Source organism: Ursus americanus, chromosome 16 (assembly GCF_024610735.1).
Source record: "Ursus americanus isolate L20-20 chromosome 16, mUrsAme1.1.p, whole genome shotgun sequence".
Classification (NCBI taxonomy): domain Eukaryota; kingdom Metazoa; phylum Chordata; class Mammalia; order Carnivora; family Ursidae; genus Ursus; species Ursus americanus.
The window spans coordinates 13,395,973-13,412,893 of record NC_142142.1 but is presented as its reverse complement, the minus strand read 5'-3'; the positions used below and the strand labels follow the sequence as shown (position 1 = coordinate 13,412,893).

The 16,921-nt window shown below is 49.5% G+C and overlaps 1 protein-coding gene across 4 annotated transcripts in view; it reads left to right on the top strand.

Annotated features, from left to right (window-relative positions):
• The window catches only part of TENM4 (teneurin transmembrane protein 4), a 718,843-nt gene that overhangs the window by 327,551 nt on the left and 374,371 nt on the right, over window positions 1–16,921 (top strand). For all 4 annotated transcript variants that reach the window (XM_087868192.1, XM_087868189.1, XM_087868191.1 and 1 more), the window contains one exon: window positions 16,459–16,746. In XM_087868192.1, coding sequence (XP_087724318.1) covers window positions 16,459–16,746 — 288 coding nt within the window. The remainder of the gene's footprint in view (window positions 1–16,458; window positions 16,747–16,921) is intronic.

Sequence of the window (16,921 nt, the reverse complement as noted above, 5' to 3'; positions counted from 1 at the left end):
TTGGAATATTGGAATCAAGTCCCGGTCTGCTCTCTGCCAGCTGGGTGACCTCAGACACATCGTTTCCCCCTCCTGAAGCCTTCATTTCCTCAACAAGAATGACAAATATTTGTATAGTGTTTCACAGTCTCAGAGCTCCGTGCATCTGCTCCCGCGACACTCCTAACCTGAGTATAACTGATCTTTCTCACCTCTGTGATACAGCTCGACAAAAGGAGCCTCTCCTGGTGGGGCTCTGCATCCTAGCCTCCGTATGAAGCTGTGTGACTTAGGGCAGAGCCTCAGTGTATATGAAAATGGCAACGGTCTGGCCAAGAAGTGTCCTCAGGCCCATACTCGATGCCCAGTACATGCCCGCTGTTTGTGTTCGGCATTGGTGTGTTATTGCCGTTTGCCAGGGATCACAAAACCACTTGTCAAAGTGACTGTTCCTAAGCCAGAGCCCCACATCCCTGCCTGCCTGCCACACTTCCCTGTTGAAATAAGGACACACGACCTACTTCTCAGGGCTGGAGAGTGTTCGCAAGAGTCACGTGATTGGCGGTGCTGTATAAACTGTAAAGTACCCGGTCCAGGAAAGGGCCCAGCATTATGTTTGCTCTGTGCAGCCCCCGGGCCTCCCTTGGGGTAGGCAAATCCAATTGTTTGTCACAAACTGTGCATTTCAAGCTTGGACTTTTTCTAGGTTGTACTAAACATCATCTGCAGACCCTTCCCATTTGCTTCTTAGCTCAAGGCTCTGATTAAAGCACCCTTCTCCTGGGGGCGCCTGGGTGGCTCAGTCAGTGAAGCAGCTGGCTCTTGATTTGGGTTCAGGTCGTGATCTCAAGGTTGTGACATTGAGCCCCTGCATCGGGCTCCACACTCAGCACGGAGTCTGCTTGAGATTCTCTCTCTCTCCCTCTCCTTCTGTCCCTTCCCCTGCTTATTCTCTCTCTATCTTTGTCAAATAAATACAATCTTTTTAAAAATGTAAAAAAATAAATAAGCACCCTTCTCTTGCTCTCGTGAGATAGGAAGAGAAGGAAAGGCAGCCCATCACTGGAGCAGCTCAGGAAGGTCGAGGCAGACAGGCTGGTTTCCAGCCACTTGGCCTGTCCGTGGGACCTGGCCTTCTTAGGGGGCTAATCCCTGCTTTGTGATGCTCCCTTGGAGTGGGCACAGAGCCTAAGCCAATTAAAACCCTCTCTCTGAAGAGGGCTCAGGTTCCTGGGGAAGCACAGGACTGCCCCAGCCATTGCTTCAGGGAATGCTCTCCTCTCCTCCTGCTAGCCAGAGCTGGAGGGACCGGGGCTCAGAGAACACCCCATTGCTCACTCCCTCTTCAGGCCCCCAGACCACCATGGGAGTCCTCGGGAGAGGCAGGATGGCAGGGATATAAGTAAGTCCCCATCTTCCAGATGAGGAAAGTGAGGCCCCAAATGACTTGGCTCATACCTAATGCAGGGCTGAGATCCAAACTAGAACACACCTGTTCAAAAATGATGCTCTGTCTGCCTTTCTGGGACAACCGCAAAACCCTTGTCACCTTGCTTCCCATCATGGATCTGGGCACATAGTAGGTTACTAGTATATATTTGTTCAGTGACTAAATGAATAAATACATAATGCTAAACAGGGGCATTTTGTCTAAAGGAAATAGTATGAGTGGGGTGGAGAAATCCAGAACTACAACCTGGGCTGAAATGAAATATCATAATAATCATAATAATCATAATAATAATAGCCAAGGGCTAAGCCTGTTCTAAGTATTTTGCACTTATTAACTTATTCAGTCCTCCCAATAACCCTGCCTGCTAGGGACAGTTATTATAGCCACTTCACATATGAGACACAGAGAGGTTAAGTAGCCTGCCCAAGGCACATAGCTGGGGAGTGGTAGAGCTGGGATTTGAACCCTAGCAGTCTGGCTCTTAGCCACTATGTACTACTTTCTGTCTGCCTGGGAATGTCCTCTTCCATAAGCTGGAGATGGTGAGGCTGTGCATTCCACCTCTCTCACGGCATTCGGTGTCTCTGTGACTTTTGAGATGAGAAGCGACTTTACATTAGAAACACCGTACTAGACAAATCCGGGTTGGTGCTGCCTAGTAGAGGCCAGGCTGGGTCCTAGATGCTATAGCCGTTCTGCGTTCCAGCCCCGGAGAGAAGTGAGCAGCCCCACTGCACTTCCTCTCCTGGCTGGAGTAGCCTGAAAGACTGGTCCAGTTCACTGAGGTTAATAACCCAAAACACAGAATTAATGGAGTGACAAGCAGAGTTTCTTAATGAAACCAAATTTAGGGCTACAATGAAGAGAACAAAGTGAGGGTCTGGCCCCAAGAAGCCAGACTGCAGTGACCCAGCTGTAAGATTAGCCAGTCAGAGTGACCAAGAACCAGAGCTTCCCCATGGACAGGACAGGCTCAGGGCCTTCTGGAAAGGTGGAGATGCCCTGTTCCTGGTGGTGGCTGGGAGGGTAAACAGCGCCTCACCCCCAGCTGGAGTCTGAGGTTCCCAAGGCAGAGTGTATAAGGGCATTCTGAAAATGTCATCTCTGTGTTGTGGCAGTGGAGAAAGACCCCATAGAGGGAAGGGGGCACCTAGAACAGGAGAAGGCAGGGCTTGTCCCTAATACCCGCTGGTCCCTCACAAAGGAACACACAGCCTGGCCCAGGGCCAAGGGCAGAGCTGTTCAGCGTTCCTGTGTTTGCCGGATGGTTTTGTGTTTGATTGGGGTGCCCCGTGGGGACTGGGAGCTGGATGGTACAAGTTGATGTGGGACTTGTGCCAACAGGCATCTCCGATCCCAGGCACTGGGGTTCGCACTGCAACACATTTTTGCTCCAGCTGGAAGCTTGGTTTGATCAGAATCCTCTTAGCATGGGGATTGGCATTCCTTAAACATATGGAATTCATCCAACAACATTCCATCCTAACTGTGGGGTGGTTATTCATTTCCTTGTTTGTCTCACCCTTGGGATACACAGAGAATTGGAGGCAGACCTTTGCACTAAGTCAAGAGAGCTAGGCTGCCTGTGAGCCCTGCCTCTTGCTAGCTGTGTGACTTTCAACAACGCACTTCACCTCTGTGAACGTCAAACCTCTATCTAATACAGGATCATGGCATAGCTACTCAGATGTGTTTGTTCACTTAGTCATTACTTATTAAGTGCCCACTGTTTGCAAGGCTCGAAGTTTGGAATTCAGTGCTGAGCAACACAGACAGGATCTCTATCTCCTCCCAGCCTGGAGAGTGTAATTAAGTGATTGCGTAAGTATAAATGCGATGTAAATGTCGTTTTGATACAATCCCAAAAAGAGAGGTACAGGATGATGGATTAAATCATGCAAAAATGTAGGAGAAATGTATAAGCTCTAAAGTACTGTTTAAACATTAGACATTATCCTTGTTGTCCCCGTGACATTTCCTCCTATTTTTTAAGGTACTTCAATGATCTGAGCCTCAGTTTTCTCATCTGTAACATGGGAATTATAAAAATACGTGCATCAGTTAGCCATTCCACGTAACATAGCACCACAAAACATAGCGGCTTAAGATGACCATATATTGGTTTCTGTATCTAAGAGTCAGTCCTCTGGGCTGGGCGGAGCCAGGTGGCTCAGCCAGTTTGACTCTGGGCTCGCTCATGTAGCCACAATCTCTGGAGGTCTCGTAGACTCAGCCCCATGTCTCTAGCAGCAAGCTGACCAGCCTGGGTCCCCTTACATGGTGAATGTTTTCCAGAAGTAGCCAGAGAAGGCAAGCCCAAAACTCAAGGGTTATTCATGCCTCTTGAGTCAGGTTTGCTAATGTCCCCTCAGCCCCTCGGCCAATGCGTACCAAATGGCCAACCCCAGAGTCCGTGTGGGAGACTGCACAAGGCTGTGATACGGGGTGTGTCATTTCCACAGCAGTCTTCGCCACACCTCACATCCAGTTACCCTGAGGACTTTGTCAGAGATGTGTGACACCACACTGGTGGTATTTGTGCCTGCACGTAGTCGATGTTTAAGAATTGCTGACTGACCATGAGCCTGAGAGCAGCTTGCCACCTTATTGGGGGAAAAATACGTTACACAGGAAGTCAGGGGCCAACGATTAGCCAAAACAGCATGTAAAGTATGACAGCATGGCTAGAGATAATAAGATACCAGAGCATTTCTGATACTGGGAGTGCATCTGACTCTTCTGTTTTTAACCCTGGTATTTTGAAGAGTGGCATTCGCCGAAAGGAACTTTCTCAGAGAGGGATGACCAGGGTGGATGCAAGGTGAGTGGGAACTGAACTAGGAGAAGGCAGAGAAACATTTTTCCTGCATAATAATGTAATGTTTGCCACTGTTGTTTATTGAGTAATTTATGTGCCAGACACAGAGCTAAGCATTCCCATGGTTTGCTTCATGTAAACCTCAAGACAACCAAGTGAGGTGTTAAATACTATGCCCATTTCACAGATGAGGAAACTGAGTCTCAGTTTCTTTGTTCAGAGTTGCACCAGAAGTACATAACAGGTTTAGGGTTCATACCCAGGTCTGCCAGACTCACAAAACCTATTGTTTTAATCAAGATTTCTAGAAAGATAATTGTAGTTCACATGTAAAAAATAATACAGAGATAAGCTGAGTACCCTTTATCCAGGTTCCCCCAGTAGTAACATTTTGCAAAACTTTAGTAAGAGAGCAGATATCACAACCAGGATGTGGACATTGACACAATCAGTTCCTTTGATGTGGATTTCCCCAGTTTTACTTGTACTTATATGTGTGGACATGTGTGTTTACTTCTGTACTATTTCATCTCTGGTAACAGTGTGTCCAGGCAAGACAGCAACATTTCCATCCTCACGGGTACCCCCCCCCCCGCACTGCCCTTCTGTAGCCATCCCTGCCTCCTTCCCACCCCTGCCCCATCCCTCACCCTCTGCAGCTGCTAGCTGTTCTCCACTTCTAACCTGTTGTCCTCTCAAAACTGTTACAGAAAATGGAATCATGCAGTGCCTACAGTTTGTGATTGGCTTTTTTTCACTCGGCAGAGTTCTCTAGAGATTCATTGTATCATTAGTCATTCCTTTTTCTTACCGAGTAGTATTCCGTGGTATTCCCTTTATTTAATCATTTGCCTGTTGGAGGACATCCAGACTGTTCCCAGTTTTTAGCTATGACTAAAGCTTCTATGACCGTTACTGTACAGGTTTTTGTGCGAACATAGTTCTCACTTCTGAGGGATAAACACCCGAGGTGCAGTCACTAGGTTGTACAGTAATTACATGTTTACTTTCATGAGAAAGCATCCAACTGTTTTCCAGAGGGGCTGTACTAACTTATATTCCTCCCAGAAATGTGTGGGCGCTCCAGTTTTTCTGCATCCTTGCCAGCACTTAGAGTTAGGACTGTTTTTTATTTTAGCTCCTCTGACAGCCGATGATGTTGAGCGTCTTTCCACGGGCTTATTTGCCATCTGTATGTCCTCCCCAGTGAAATATCTGCTCGTATCTGTTGGCCATTTTTCTAATTGGGTTGTTTGAGGGTTTGTTTTTTTGGTTTTGTTTTTTGTTTTTTTGTGTTTTTTTTTACTGTTGAGTTTGGAGCGTTCCTTATATACTCTAGATGCTAGACCTTTGTTGGATATGCAGTTTGCAAATATTTTCTCCCACTTCCTAGCTGCTCTTTTCATCCTCGCAACAGTTTTTCATAGAGCCCAAGTTTGCATTTCAGTGAAGTCCAGTGTACCAGTTTTTCCTCTTTGGGTTGTGCTTTTGATGTAAAGCTTGTGTGTTTTACTACTGTCCTCCACTGTTCCTGGAGCCTGAGGAAGAGAGATCTTATTCTGGGGGTGCAAAGGGATTAGGCTTGTTTGCGAGGTTCTAAAGCAGAGTTAGGACCAGCAGGGAGCCTCTGGAAATAAGTAATTTCTTTTTTTTTTTTTAAGATTTTATTTATTTATTTGACAGAGAGAGACAGCCAGCGAGAGAGGGAACACAAGCAGGGGGAGTGGGAGAGGAAGAAGCTGGCTCCTAGCGGAGGAGCCTGATGTGGGGCTCGATCCCAGAACACCGGGATCATGCCCTGAGCCGAAGGCAGACGCTTAACGACTGCACCACCCAGGCGCCCCTGGAAATAAGTAATTTCTAGCTCCCGATCAGAACGATCTTCGAAGGCCACTGCTTAGAGGTTAAATGTGTTAGGTGTGAGTACCCTGTCATCTGAGATCAAGCAAAGGCTTGCTGGTGTCCGTGTGGATTCCTAGAAGGAATCCAAGCTGCCCATGGGGCATGGGTGACTAATATCCTTTATGTTCCCCACGAATTCTGAGAATCTAGGAGAGCAGCATTTGAATTACCTCTGCCTGACCTGGCACATCTAACAAATAGATCCCCCAGAGACCATCCAGGTTGATACATTTAGAAAGGCTTTCAATGGCCATCTGGACTGTCTCTAGTTTGGGGCAGGTTGAGCCAGACTCAACAGGAGGTAGCCAGTGAAGCCAGAAGGTCTGTGGTTGTCCTGCCTGGGGGTAGAGTACACAGTAGCCAAAGGCTTAAAGGACCCGGGCTCAGGGACCAGGGCCTATTCCTCCCTCTCTGTCGTCCTCCTGGGGGCCAGCCACCTGGCTGCCTGCCCCACCTCCACCCCGGCAGCTTCATCTTCATTCAGACCATCAAGGAGAATCCCTTCCCTTACAGCACTTATGAGACTTAATTACCGATGGCAAGGTCCTTTGAGGCCTTGGATGAAAGGGATGGGAGCCGTGGAAGGCTTGATTAGGCGTGTAGAACTCTGGGCACAATTAGCTCCATGAGAGACTGGCCCTGCCTTTATCTGTCTCCAGTTCTGTGTGACTTACAGCAGCTAATTATTGAAATAAAAATTGCCTGACCACCCAGCTGCTGGAAAGAGGGCCCTAATATCTATTAAGTCTGCCTTTAATTATTGGAAATGGTGGCAGCTTCAGGCAGTTAGGGTTTTCCCATCATTATGGGCCTTTCCCTCCACCTCTTTGAGGCTTGAGTACACTGAGATAGAAGTGAAATTCTGCCAAAGCCACCTCTTTCTCCATTGCTTTGCAATTGGACACCCCTTTCCGGAATACCTTTGCTAACAAGCTTTGTCTGCCCCTGGGATCCTCCTTGACTCCTCCCCAAGGGGCTTTGCAATCATCACACCTAACAGAAATCCAAGCCCTTGACGGAGTACTTTGAATTCCATTGTGTGTGTGTGTGTGTGTGTGTGTGTGTGTGTGTGCGTGTGTATACGTGTGTGTACATAAAAGGCAGTCCTCAGGCATGCCTTACTTATGACCTCATATACCACCCCAATTTGCAAAAGAGAAAACTGAGGTCAGGAAGGAAAACATGAAAGAGCTGGCAGCTCCTGGCTTTTTACTTGCTGCGGTGGCTGTCACCAAGTCACAGCTGCCCTAGCGCTCCCTCCTTTCTATGGACACAGAGCCATGGGCAGCTCAAGGAGGGCACAAGCAGGTGCTACATTCACAAATCTGGGGGGCTCCTGTGGGATGGAGGGAGTTAGTGTTAAAACTAAGAGACTCGCTATTTCTGGAGCCTTAAGCCAGTGCCTGCTGCCTGTGGCACTGGTTTTCTCCTCCAGCTCTCCCCTCGAAAATAGAAGCCTAACTCAGGAGCCCCAGGTAATTACAGGTTAAGCCTTGGGCACAGCAGGGGATGTGCGATTAATCAGTGCAACTATCTCTCCCCTCCCTCTGATTATCTCATAATGGGGTCCCAGGATAAGCCCATAGAAAATCCGAAGTCTGTGCAGAGCCCTTGCACACTTTTTGCAGAGAATTAGCACTCTAATAAAACCTGGGTTTGGGGCTTGACCCTTGAGTGGGGTTTCCAGGGAGAAGGAGGAGCTGGGGGGCCAGACAGACCGTTTCCCAAGGTCCATGAAGGAGCTGAGTCGTAACACACAGCCAGCGCCTCTGAGGCTTGGTGGGGCTGCTTCTGAGAAAGCCATGTGGCGTGGAGCTGCCCAGTGGGTGCGTGGGGACCAAGGGGATCCCAGGGGTTCTGGCCGACCCCATGTGAGAGGCATGTGGGTGAATATAAGCACACCGTTTTCCCTGTCCCCCGGTTACCTCTTCCGCAGCTGTACGGCCTCGGCTCAGGTGTCACCCCCTCCAGGCCGCCCTGCTTCCTGACCCCACCTGAGCTGCCGTCCCTGCCTCTCCCCCCGAGTGTCTCTGTCGGGTGCTCTTTTGTGTGCACTGTGCTGGAACCATCTGTAGATGTGTCTGTCCCTCTGTGTCTGATCCAACTCCTTGTCCCCACACCTTACCCTTAGAAAACCTTATAGGATGGGAAAGAGGGAATGAGGCTGGATGAACCCCGAGAAAGGTCTCTAAGAGGGGAATGTGAGGGCTTGAAAATCTTAGGAGAGAGCTTCAGCCTGACAAGAAGACCCAAGGGCAAACAGACAAGCCCATCTTCTGGAAGGGCTGCTCCTGGGACAAAGGCACTGGACTTCCTTCCTGGGACCCCAAGACATAGAGCTAAGGCCTTTGGAAGGGAGCTAAAAGAAGCTTCAGCTCCATATCAGGAAGCACAGTCGAAGCTTCCCCTGGTGGCAGGGAAGTCCCCAGTTTTGGAGGTGCTGTGACCACTTGGGATGGCACGGAGGGGATTCGGACATCTGATGGGGCATGAACCAGCTGACCTTTGATGGTACTGTCAATCTTAAGATAGTAAGTGCCACATTTTCTGACTCTAAGAGGCTCCCATTTATAAAGGGGAATCATTGGCTGGGAAGTAGCTTCAGGAGGGGAAGATCTGGGTGGAGGAATCGGGAAAATACGGCCCTTATGTTCCCTCGTGTGGGCTGAAGGCTTGTTGTGTCCCGGGTCCTGTGTATGCTCAGCCCTTTCGAGGGGTCAAGGCAGCTCTGGTGGGAGCTCTCTGAGCTCAAGATCGGAGGATGGTGCCCGTACAGCAGTCCCCTGCCCTTCGCTACCTGGCCTATGACAGGCCCTCAAACAAAAGGGCAAGATGGCACAAGTAGGCAGTGGCACCATCTGTCACCTGCTTGCCAGCTGCTGATTAAGGATGTCCCCGTAGTTGAGCTGAGCACTCGGCCACACTCCACCAGGTTCCCAAGAAAGCCCTTTTTTTTTTGGCCCACGGCGCTGTCTGGGGCCACTTCGGGTAGGAGGTGTCAAAGCAATCCTCCCAAAAAGCCTAGGTTAGGTGCTAACCTGGTTCGTCAAAGGAGTTAATACTGCTAACAAAACACAATGAAAAAGCAAATAGAACATCTAAAGAAATTAAAATAAGGGATGACCTGGGTGGGAAGCAGTAAAGATTATGACTAAAAGCTTGAGCCTTGGGGTCATATAGACCCAGGTTTGAATCCTGGCTCTGTTACCTCCTTGCTGGGGCCCTCTGGGCAAGGCACTTAACCGCTCGGAATCCCGGGTTTCTCGTGTATAAAATAAGGGTGGGTTGGGGATATGGTGAGGATACAATGAGGTCATGCTATGAAGACCTTGCCCTTAGCCACCATTATTGTAACCACTGTCACTGTTTCGAAGAGCAAGAGTCCCTAAAGTGACGGGGCCAGACAAATGTGCTCAGGGTGCCAGAACAGAGAATGCAGACTTGGAAACAGGGCTCCCAGATGCCAGTCTCGGCATATTGTATGAACTTGGCCATCGCTTTGCTGCTCTGAGCTTCAGTTTCCGAATCTGTAAAATGGGGTTGACGATGCCTAGTCCTCTGGTGTGCACGTAGCCCCACACATCACCGATGTCCCCTCCACCCCTGGCATCCGCCTTCATATCGCACATGTCCCCGGAGTTTGAAACAAAGGCCTTGCAAGACCAAACTCTGAAGAACTAAGGAAAGTAAAAATTCATGATGATTTCCTGCACACATACACAGACAGATAATGCCCGGGATTTACAGTTTGTAGAACACATTCTAGCTCTGAAATATTTATGGGCCCTTCTTGACACACAAAGAACTAAAAATATCACCCTGTGCTTATGTTCAGGAAAACTTATAAAACTGCAGTCCAGTAGGAATTCAGTCAATTTCCTGGTTCGTCTCTGGCTGTTTCTAGTTTGGGAGGAAACCCAGGGTGGTAACAGCCCCCGTTTCCCCGCGGGTTTGGGCGGGGGCAGAGGTTACTCGGCAGTGCTGTGTGTCTGTTCAAGTCTCCCTGCCAATCCGGGCCCCAGCCCCTCGTAAATACTGCCGGAGCCCATGTGAAGGGCCCAACTTTGCTTCTTGAGTGTCTTCCCGCACACCAAAGGCTTTGTTTTCCCCATTTCCCCTTGCCTCGCAGGCCCAATGCCTGTGCTGCTCTTCCCGGCCAACTCCTGGCCCCGGCCCCATCCAGGCCTCTGAAACCCAGCTGGAGGACACGCTCCCCCAGGACCTCCCATCCAGGCTCTCTGCCACACGCTCCTTTGCATTTTCCTGTCATTGAGATGACGACTGTTTGTGGAAATGGCTCTTTTTCTCCCCTCCCAGGCTTTCTCAGCGAACTTCTGTCTCCCTCAAGGCTGGACTCGAGATAACTGGGTCTCTCCCTGGTCCCAGTTCTCTTGTACCTCCAACTTCCCTCCATGCTGTGACCAGAATGGTGCTTTTCAAACTGTGGGTTAGCAACCCATCCATAATCCAATTTTAGTGGAGTAGAATAAAATAGAAAGTGTCAGGTGCTACACTGGAGGAAAGATTAGGCATAGTTTCTGAAATACTTATTTTACTTAGAAATTTGTAGATATATGTGTTTTCTGGATGGTGAAATGTATTTTTACTGTAGGTCAGAGAAAATGGAAAGTCAGACCTAGATTTCTTTTCTCTCCTTACCTCCAAATGGTCTGGCCTAGCTCACTTCTTTTTCTTTTTCTTTTTTTTTAAAGATTTTATTTATTTATTTGACAGAGAGAGAGAGCATAAGCTAGTAGAGAGACAGGCAGGGCGGAGGGAGAAGCAGGCTCCCGGCTCAGGGCTCAATCCCAGGACCCTGGGATCATGACCTGAGCTGAAAGCAGATGCTCAACTGACTGAGGCGCCCCTGGCCTAACTCACTTCTCCTTGACATTTTTGGGTCATAGTTTAGATGTCACTTTCTCTGGGCAGTGGTCCCTGATCTCTCCACCTTTGGCCCATCTGGCTTGGGTTAGGGTTCCCTGTGGTCCTTCCCCAGCCTCTCTCCCTGTCTGACTTGTCCATGTTCTAGAAGCTCCAAGAAGTAGGAAGCTCATTTGTCTTGTCCACTGATGCGTCAAGCAAGGCTTGGCACGGCAGTGTGGGAACTCAGTGTTGGAGAGAAGAGGCAGGGTGGGAGAAGGGGGAGGGGCGGGAGGGAACAAGGGAGCCTGGTATGTTACCTCTGAACATCTTCTGCACTTAGGACAGAAAAGGTAATCAGCCATGACTTACTAAATGAATTAACCTATGGTACGAGGTGAGCAATACCTTTCATGAGGTTTAAACATTTTCTTCTGATTCAAATCTAGGCCCTGACATTTGGAAGCCACAGGATCTAGAGCAAGTCACTTAATCTCTTTGAGCTCATTATCTCATTTGTACAATAAGAGTAAATAAGAGAAAATACAAAAGAGGATCTATCTAACGCGTGTAATTGTGGTAGGGATTAGGAGTAGTGTGTACAAAACACCCAGCACACAGTAGGGGTCTGGTAAATGGTGGCTGCTATATGGTGATTACCTCTTTCCCTATCTGAGATCATCCTCTGATCACCACCCCCACCCCGGGTCTCCCAGGCACCCCCACATTCACAGACCTGTTCAGACCTTCTAAGTCTATCAGAGCCCAGCTCCCTGTAAAAGAAAAAAGCCTAAAATGTAGATTTTAGAGTCCCTTACCAGCTGTGTGAACTTGACCAGCCACCCGGGCCATATCGCCTGCTCTCTGGAATGATAAATGACCAGAGCTCTTACGGGGCTGTGCGGAAGGCATTGCATACAGGACTCGATGCACCCACGTTTCTTCCCGTCTCCCGTCTGGGGCCCACTCTCCTCCCCCAGAGAGAGGCCAAGAATGACACCCGTGCCCACATCAGGAGAAACGTGTAGAACCGCAGGTCATGCCCATCGAAGCACCCGTGGTTGCCCCCTGGGGCTGACACCCCCAAGACAGAGCTCCCGTCCTGCTCATGTTGGGGCCCAGTGCCCAGCACAGGTCTGTCTGGAACAGGCTGTGGGACTGAACTCCTCTCTGAAGGCCCCGTCCTGGTGCTTGGGCTTCACCCGGAGAGAGTTCCATCCAGCCACACCTTGGGAGCAGGCCAGGGTCTCGCACATGCTCCGTGTGTGCAGTTACACCACTGGAGGGTCAGAAATAATGACATGTCAATAATGGCGGCGATGATGACGCTGGGCGTAGGCCTTCTCCATCCCTTACGGCTACAGAGACAAGGTGTGTTATAGCCTATGAAGGGTCTAACAAAGCCAACACCTAACTTGCCAGAGCCCCATATCCAGGGGGTGGCTGAGAAGGATGGTAGAGCTTGTTCCATCACTGTGCGTGGTGGGGGGCTCTGGGAAGGAAGGTCTGGAGACGGGTCGGTCCGGCCCTTGATCCACTTCTTGACTGTGTGGCTTTAAGTGAGTTATTTAACTTCTCTAAGCCTCGGGTTCTCTTTATCATTAAGAGAGACCATTGCAGAGTGGGATGGTGGGGACTAAATGAGATCACCTAACACAAGCACTTCGCCCAGCGTCTGGCCTACGGTAAGCCCCGAGTAAGCGGGAGCTGTGGGTTTATTTGATGATGATGGTCCCTATGGTTACTGAAAGTCAACCAGATGGTAAGGGGTCAGGATCCGTCAGGAAACAGGATTCGCTCCAGATGCTTTAAATGAACACACTTTAACGAAGGGACAGAGGTGTGGGCAGGTGAGGAGAGCCAGCCACAATGGTGAGACAACCAGGGTCTAGCAGTGGCAGGAAATGGGGACCCCTTCCCTCCCCCCGCCCCCGGCCTGGACAGGTGAGGACAGGGAAGGATATTGAAAGAGGACTGGAAAAGGGGCCACCTGGCATCTGATGAGCGGACAAAGGCCTATGAAGCAGTGAGAGAGCAGGGAAGCAGCACTGCCCCTCTCGCCTACACCCTCCTGCCCCAACTCCCTCAGGTGCCTCGCTCAGGTGAACCCAGCGAAACAGGGACGTGGAGTCTCAGTGACAGTCCAGATGGAGGGTATCTGAGAAATGGCTGGCAGTTCTGAGGGACAGAAACAGAGGGGTGCATCTGGAAGAAAACAGGTGCTCTGCGGGTTGTGGGAAGGAACAGAGGGAGGGTCAAGAAGGTCAGGCTAATGGACTTCGGGGCGGTGGGGAACCCCTGGTCAGCAGGAGGGGCTGACATGTTTATACACGAACGTGTATGAGGTCTGTCTGCTGCCCAGCCCGTGGAAGAGGGTCGCCGTGGGTGGGTCCGAGCCAGACTCTTCCCCAGCATTCCTCCATTGTCCCGCCATGTCTCCGCGCCACTGGACTGCAGACCCTCGCCCCGAGGGGAGCTCTTCTCCACTGTCACCTCTTGCATCCAAGCCTCTTCCTCCTCTATTAAATGCCAGGCTGAGTATGAACCATGACCAACCTCCTTCTCTTAAAAAAAAAATACTATTTACTGAATTACTATATTAAGCCTAAAATGGAAGAAAAGAAATAAAAAGGGAATGGGAGCAAGGCAAGTGCTCTCCCTGCCTCTGCTTTGTGACAGGGAAGCCGTGGGTTTCAGGGCTGTGTGCTTAATAATGTGTAGTTACTGAGCCTTCGCCTTGAAGCCAGTGCCTTTGGTCAACAGGCTTGCACTGATAAGAAGACATAGTCATCCACCAATTTAACAACCCAAAATGTGTCTCGGCCTTATTAACGTATGTTTCCAAGGGGATGTTCCTTCTCCAATTATAACTGACACTTACCTGAAGCCTTCTAAAGTGGGCCTTTTAAAAATAAAATGTGGGTTTTTTTCTGATGGCAATAATGGCTAATATTTATTGAGCACCCATTATGTATTAGCGACAGTATCTCCCAGGGACGTGTATTAACTCATTTCATCCTCAGAACAACCCTACGAGGTTGGTACTGTCTTACAGATGAGGAAACTGAAGCACAGAGAGGTTAAATAACTTGTCCTGGGTCACACAGCTGCTAAATCCATGGTGGACACATACCTCAAAGGCAGGCTTCCTTTGAAATTTTAAAAGACTACATCTAAGCAATGCCTTCAATTCAATTTTAGATATACCTAAATCAAACTGCCAATATTTTATACCACCTACAATTGGTAAGAAGTAAGAAAGGAGCTGTCATAATTTTATTCTTTCATTCATTCAGTACACATCTCATGAGCTCTGTGGATGCCAGCCAGCCTGTCCTCAAGGAACTGCAGTCAAGGGCAGAGGCAGACATGGACACAGACCATCCAGTTAGCTGGAAGTACAATGATAAATCAACATGCACAGAGGTGGAGAGGCCACAGAACTAATGTCCAGGAAAGTTGCAAGGGGCCCAGTGAGAAGGAAGTGAGTCGGGCCAGATCGAAGAAGAATAGCCTTCCGTTTTGACCGAGAGACTGGAATTTATCCTGAAGCCTGCACAGAGCTGCCACGGAGGCGTGAGCAGGGCAGTGGCATGATCTGGGCTTAGGAGCTTTATGTGGCACAGCCTACAGAGCCAGTATCATCTAGTGGTTGTACCCATGTGCCAAGTTCAACCCCTGGGTCAGGATGATGGCTCCACCAATGAAGAGCCATGTAACCTTGGGCAGTATGCTTAACCTTGCAATTTCCCATCTGTAATTTGCAGATAATCATAGTACCTATATTATGGAATTGAAGCAAAGACTAAAATATTATCACATATAATATTAGTGAAAGTAAGTACTCAATAAGTATTAGCTACTACTAATAACAGTATATTGGCTCTTATTGTGAAACCATTATTAATATTATTAATTATTAGTCACAATGGCTAACATTAGTGCTTACTCTATAGTACCATCACCATTATTGTCATTCAGGGGGATGGGTTGGAGGTGAAGGGCCAGAGGGCACAGAGGCTGGGTGACAGTCACCGTACATCCTCATCCGAATTAGACCAGAACAGAGCTTTGGGTCAAAAGCTAGTATTGGGTCCATTTAGGAAGTTATAACCAGCCTTTTTAAAAAAGTGAAAGAGAATGAAATAGGAAATATCAGAGTACATTGTTCATCATGCAGTAACTTTGGTTTTGTGAATCTTATTTCCATTTTATACACATAAACACATGCATTCACTTATGTAAATATATGTATCCGATCACAATGTAAGATGCTTTTCAAATTATGGATTGCAAGCAAAAAGGTTTTACAGACCCTGGCATAGAAAGTATTATCACCGGTCTTCCCTCCAGCCCTGCCCCTCAGGCACTCAGAGGACGGACTGTCACGTCTTCTCAGCCAGTGCCAGGAGGCTGAATGTTAGGAAGCCAGAGCTCAGAGCTTGGGTTTGGGCCCTACTAAGATGATTTGCTTCCTGTGTATCTGAGGTCAGGCTCCTTGTCCCCGAACTAATTTCCAGGGGTATTTTGAGAACTAGGTCCCCACAAGTATCACCTACACATCTTGATTGGGTCTAGTGGCAACCCCAAGGCATTGTTGGCTTGGTTACTAATGCACCCTGAGGCCTTGGCTCTGGGTCACTGTTGCCCCATGTATAAAATGGGAGTGACAACAGTTGTCTTATCTGCTTTATGGTTATTATGGGGCACCAATAAAATCACAAATGTTTGCACTCCTTGAATATCATGGAAAACACATAGAAGGAAGTCTACAGTAGACACTTGGGATCCATGATGAATCCCAAAGACACCAAGTGATAATCTCAGACCATTCTTTGGCTGAAGAAAGTGATGCAGCTTTCCAGGTTAGGACATATGGACCCATTTGACTGGGTCTAGAGAGATCTTTAACAAGATGAGCAGAGCTTACTGCGGAACCAGGCTGAGACCAGCCCTGGAGAGGGCCTTTTGGGTCTTGGGAGGGAAGAATACATGCTAAGTGCTTACCCCAGTGCCTGAGTATGGTCATTCATTTCACAAATTCTTAAGGAGCCCCTGCTCTGTGTCAGGCCCTGTCCCAGCTGGGGACATGATGGAAACAAACATATGATTCCCATGTAGAGGGATTACTGAAATCAGTGTCCTCTGGCCTTTGTTGTCGACTTCCTTGATACCCATCGCTTGAAGAGAGGCTGAGGCATCTTCGTGGTGGACAGGCGGAGTAACAGAAGGGGACAGGACTCAGCATCAGAGGCCCTGGATGCAGGCCCCCTCTGCTGCTAACACGTGTGTGGCGGTGGAACGGTGCCCTCCCTTCTCCAAGTCTAAAGTCCCTCCTCCACAGCATTGCGGGGCCGATCAGGTCCGGGAGGGACTGGGGTATTGCCTTTGCCTCCTGCGGCCTGAGCTCACGCACACCCTTTCTTTGGTTCCCTGGCTCCAGAGCACTCGGCCCTGAGTGCTGCGAGGACCCTGTTCGTGGATGTGGAGGAGCGCGGGCCGGAGGCCATGGACGTGAAGGAGAGAAAGCCGTACCGCTCGCTGACCCGGCGCCGCGACGCCGAGCGCCGCTACACCAGCTCGTCCGCGGACAGCGAGGAGGGCAAGGCTCCGCAGAAGTCCTACAGCTCCAGCGAGACCCTGAAGGCCTACGACCAGGACGCCCGGCTGGCCTATGGCGGCCGCGTCAAGGACATGGTGCCGCAGGAGGCCGAGGAGTTCTGCCGCGCAGGTGAGGGCGGCGGGGGGCGCGGCTGGGGGCGGGGGCGCACCTGCATGCCTGGGAGCAAGTGCGGGCAGGTGGGCCGGACGCAGGTCAGCGCCAGGCCTCGGCTCTTTTGGCACCTGGATCTGGTCAGAGCCTGCCTATAACTCATTCTTGGTTTGTTCATCTTCACGCTCACCCG